General features: G+C 27.6%; 1 protein-coding gene across 1 annotated transcript; it reads right to left on the bottom strand.

Annotated features, from left to right (window-relative positions):
- Positions 1 to 1,253: 1,253 nt before the first annotated feature.
- On the bottom strand, positions 1,254 to 1,730 carry LOC136082725 (uncharacterized). The gene has a single exon (XM_065802147.1). The coding sequence runs from the start codon at positions 1,728 to 1,730 to the stop codon at positions 1,254 to 1,256; it is 477 nt and encodes a 158-aa protein (XP_065658219.1).
- Positions 1,731 to 4,494: the final 2,764 nt, after the last annotated feature.

The following is a 4,494-nucleotide window of genomic DNA, read 5'->3' as shown; positions in this document are numbered from 1 at the left end:
TATATTATTCTTTTACACGAATTAAACTGTAAATAATATAAACTAGCAAAATATTGTAAACATTATAAAATACAAAACGTGAGAAAAGTTTGGCAAAACAAGTTTATTCCACAGGTCTGGCGCACAATAGGCAAGACAGAATTGATTAAAATTTGTGTGACAAAAAGGTTTTCTAAAAAATATATATTTCTAAGTTCGTATTTGTTAGTTGGTTTTAAATTGAAGAGATCTTTAAAGACTGGAGGAGATTGTTTTTCCACATATAAACAAAATATAAAATTTTCAAGACGTTGAGTTCATATATATTTAAAGATCTCATTTTAATCAAGTAAGGTTTACAACGAGAAAAACGATCAGCAAAGTTAATTATGCAAATTGCCTGTTTCTGACAGCAATAAAGACGTTGTAGTTTACTTTTTTCAGTACTTCCCCAGGCAATATTTGCATAGTTTAAGTAACAATGAACAAATGAGAAATAGAGTTGTCTTAAATTTATCTTATTGAGATAAGTTCGAGCTTTGTATAAAACTTCAATTTTTTTAGAGACTTTAGAGCATATATAATTAATGTGTTTATTCCAAGTAATGTTCTCATCGAGATAAACACCTAGAAATTTGGTGACGGGATCTCATTTAATTTCAATATTGTTAATAAAGATTTGAGGCAAGTTTGAGGGTAAGAAATTTTTTTTCTTAAGCGAATTAAAAAGTGTCCATTTAGTTTTTCGGTGTTTAGTATTAGTTTATTAGATTTGAACCAGTGGGATAAATGTTAAATTTCTTTATTTGCTGAAGCAAAAGGTTCGGTAATATCACTCTTAGAGACAAATAAATTAGTATCATCTGCGAACATGATGCTCATCAGATTAGTTGCTTTATTTAACTCGTTTATATGGATTAAAAAAAGGAATGGTCCAAGGATTGAACCTTGTGGAACCCCGCATGTTATATTTAGACAATTGTTTTGATAGCTGTTATTACCAATAACAATTTGTTTTCTATTCGATAAGTAAATTTTAAACCACCTTAACACTTGTTTATTTATTCCATAGTATTTCAGCTTTTCAAGTAAAATGTGATGGTTGACGGTATCGGAGGCTTTCGATAAGTCAATAAAAATACCTAAAGTATATTTTGATTGTTCAAAAGATTTGAGATTTCATTTACAAATTGGATGATGGCATGCTCCGTTGAGTTATCCTTTTTAAAACCAAACTGATTAGCCTATAGTAAGTTATTTTTGTCAAGATGTATCTATACCCTTTTACACATAATTCTTCCTATAACTTTCGAAAATATAGAAAGCACAGAGATGAGGCGATAGTTTGTTATTTTAGATTGATCGCCCTCTTTATAAATAGGAGTCACTTTAGCAATTTTTAATTGCTCTGGAAAAATTCCTTTGTTATTTAATGCGCTCAAAACTTTAAAGAGAACATCTTTTAATTGCTCGAAACAATCTATAATCACGTTTCCGTTTATTTCATCTGATCCACATGATTTATTATTTTTAATAGATTTGAATGCCCTTTCAAGTTCTTCAGTTGATAAATCAGAGGACAACTCATCAGAGCATACGCACTTATCCAATGGTAATAAGAAGTCACTAAATAACGCTTTGGTATTAGGGATCTTAATTGATAGTTTAGGACCTATATCAGAAAAAAATTTATTAAATTCATGTGATATTGCGTTTGGTTCAAATATAACAGTGTTATTAATTTTAATCATTTGTGGTAGAAAACCTAAGCATGATTTTTTTTTCCACTAATTTCCTTCATTATTTCCCAAATGCGCTTTGTGTTATTTCTAAATTTCTTACTTAATTCTGAATAATAATTTTTTTTTAAGTTTTTACGAATTTTCTCAAACAAATATTTATAATTTTTGTAAATTTTTTCGTTTGCACTTGTTTTTGTTTTAAGAAAAGTTATATACAACTTTTGTTTGATTTTCGATAATTTTCTTAATCCCTTGGTAATCCAAGGAGAGTTCAAACTCTTAGATTTTGCAATTATTTCGATAAAGGGAAAGTAAGCGTCATATACCGAATAGAAAGTTTTGATAAAAGTTTCATATATGTCATTTGCATTATCATTAATGTTTGTATTACTCCAATTTAGTAAAGATAGCTGGTCTTCGAATGAGTTAAAGTTTTTATGATTAAAAATTCGTTTCTTTATTACTTTTTTTTTTTTTGTCAATTTTTTTTTCTGTATAGGTGTTAATTGTAACAAAAATGGGGAAATGGTCTGTTATATCAGTTTTTAAAATACCTTTTTGCAAGTCATTAAAAATGTCTGTTGAAATAATGTTATCAATTAGAGTCGCTAAGCTTTTTGTTACTCTAGTAGGTCGATTGATGAGGGGGATTGATCCTGTTTCAAAAATTGCGTCATAAAAACATTTTACTTTGTAGTCATTATTATAAAGAAAACAATTCATATTAAAGTCCCCAAGTAAAAATATTTTTTTCTTTTCCGCGTCGCCTTTTTCAATATTTTGTTGTAAAATCATGCTTAGGTTTTCCCTCACGCCACCAGGTGGCCGGTAACAACAGCTAATCAATAGGTTTTGTTTTTTTTTGTTTTCGATTTCAATTGTTAAAACTTTTTTATCGCAGTCAGAAACGCTCAACTCGCTTCAAAGTATAAGCCTTAGTGCTTCATATGCGTAAATTAAAATTCCACCACCTCGTTTGTTTGTTTGTCTCTCTAATGAAATTATGTTAAAGTGCGGAATTTGAAAAGCGCTATTTAGATCTTTTAAAGTTATCCAAGTTTCTGTAAGGCATATTATATTAAAAAGATTTCTAGTTTCTTCCAATAGATTTAAAAGTTACAAAGTTACAATTGAAACTTCTTATGCTGAGGTGGAGAATTCTTATTTGATTAGAATTTTTGTCAATAACATTCTTAAGAAGAAACCCTTCCAATTCGCTTGGAAAAAGATACGAACAATCTAAAAAATTCTCAGAATAACAATTACTGTCGGGGTCTAAGTTTTCATCCAAGGGTAAAAAATTATTTTTCAAAGAAATTAAAAGCAAGAGATTTAAAATTATTTAATGCAGCCATGATTGTTTTAAATAAGCTCAAAAGATTTCCTTTTAAGAATGCGTATTTTAGTTTACTTTTATTCTATCATTCTCAAAGATAGTATTTTTGAAGAAAATAATTTTATCGTATCGAACTGAAACATTCTCACCGTTTAAGCTCGTTTAACATCGGCAAACAATTTTTTTCTAATCAAAACGGTCTCTAGCAAAAAGTCTTTGTTGATGAAAATATTAGTGCCTTTATGTCGACTTGATTCTTGTAAAATCTTCACTTTGTCTTTGTAGCTTTGGAACTTCATAATTATTGTCCGAGATCTTTCGCCTGTCTTCGGTACGATGTGCACGCTCGATTTCAATGTCTTTAATTCCAAATTGTTGCTGGAAAATCAAATGAACTTTTTTTTCCGTTTGTCCCCATGTTTCTTTTTTATCTTCCTTTAAGCCATCTATTCGCAAATGATTTCTGCGCGATCGATCTTCCACTTACGATGTTTATCTTTTAAAATTTCGTTTTCAACTCTTCCATTCTCTAGTTGATTTATTTGGTGTTCAAATTGTTCTTCAATAAATTTTTCGTTGAAGTTCTAACTTTCAGCCATATCTACAATTTCTTTTTTAAATTTTTTTATTTTAACCAAATTTTCGTTGGTGTTTTTTTCGATTCCATCTAATCTTTCATTTATGATTTTATGATTTCCACTAATAATGTCTAAAACTGTTTGTTCGTGTTTTTTGAACATTGCTTCTGTTTCTCTCCTGAATTCGCTAAATATTTCTTTTTTAAATTCATTAAACATTTCTTTAAACAATTTCTTTATTTCTTGTTATAGTTTTAAAGTTGGCAAGTTGGTTTATAAAGATCTTACAAAAAGAAAAAGCAAAGATTATTTTTTTGGTTGTTCATCTTACAATATTTGTACAACTTAGATCTTGAGTTCTTTTTCTTTAACATTTCTCGGCATTAAAAATTTTAACAACTAAATATTTACATTTGTAGAACACTTTCTTTTTTTTATCAGTTTTTATGTAAATTTTCTAACAAATTCAAAACATTATTTTATGTATTGATGTTTTCTTTTATATTACATAAAAACTGTTATGAATAATAATGATTAATATTAATATATCATTTTTTCTTTGTATTTTTTTCATTGTTACCTATAGTTTATTTTAGAGTCTCAAAAATGAACCTAAAAGCTAGGAAAGTTTTTATTAAATTAAAAATAAAAACTTTCCCAGCTTTTAGGTTCAACTAAAAATAAATAAATAGTTGTTTTATGTGTGTATATTAATATAAAAAAAATTAGTTTTACAAAAATGGTTTTGCACAAATGGTTGGCAAGAAAGTTATAATGTTTTAAATTGGACTTTCTACAACTTTTATTTTTAATAAATTTTCTTTTCTTAAAAGTATTTTTTCTTTTTCAGATGTAATTC

Source organism: Hydra vulgaris, chromosome 07 (assembly GCF_038396675.1).
Source record: "Hydra vulgaris chromosome 07, alternate assembly HydraT2T_AEP".
Lineage (NCBI taxonomy): Eukaryota > Metazoa > Cnidaria > Hydrozoa > Anthoathecata > Hydridae > Hydra > Hydra vulgaris.
The sequence above is the reverse complement of the archived record's forward strand: the minus strand, read 5'-3'. Positions and strand labels throughout refer to the sequence as shown.

What these genes read in the sequence shown, in the direction of transcription:
- LOC136082725 (XM_065802147.1), bottom strand. Translation starts at nt 1,730, where the DNA reads ATGATTAAAATTAATAACACTGTTATATTTGAACCAAACGCAATATCA.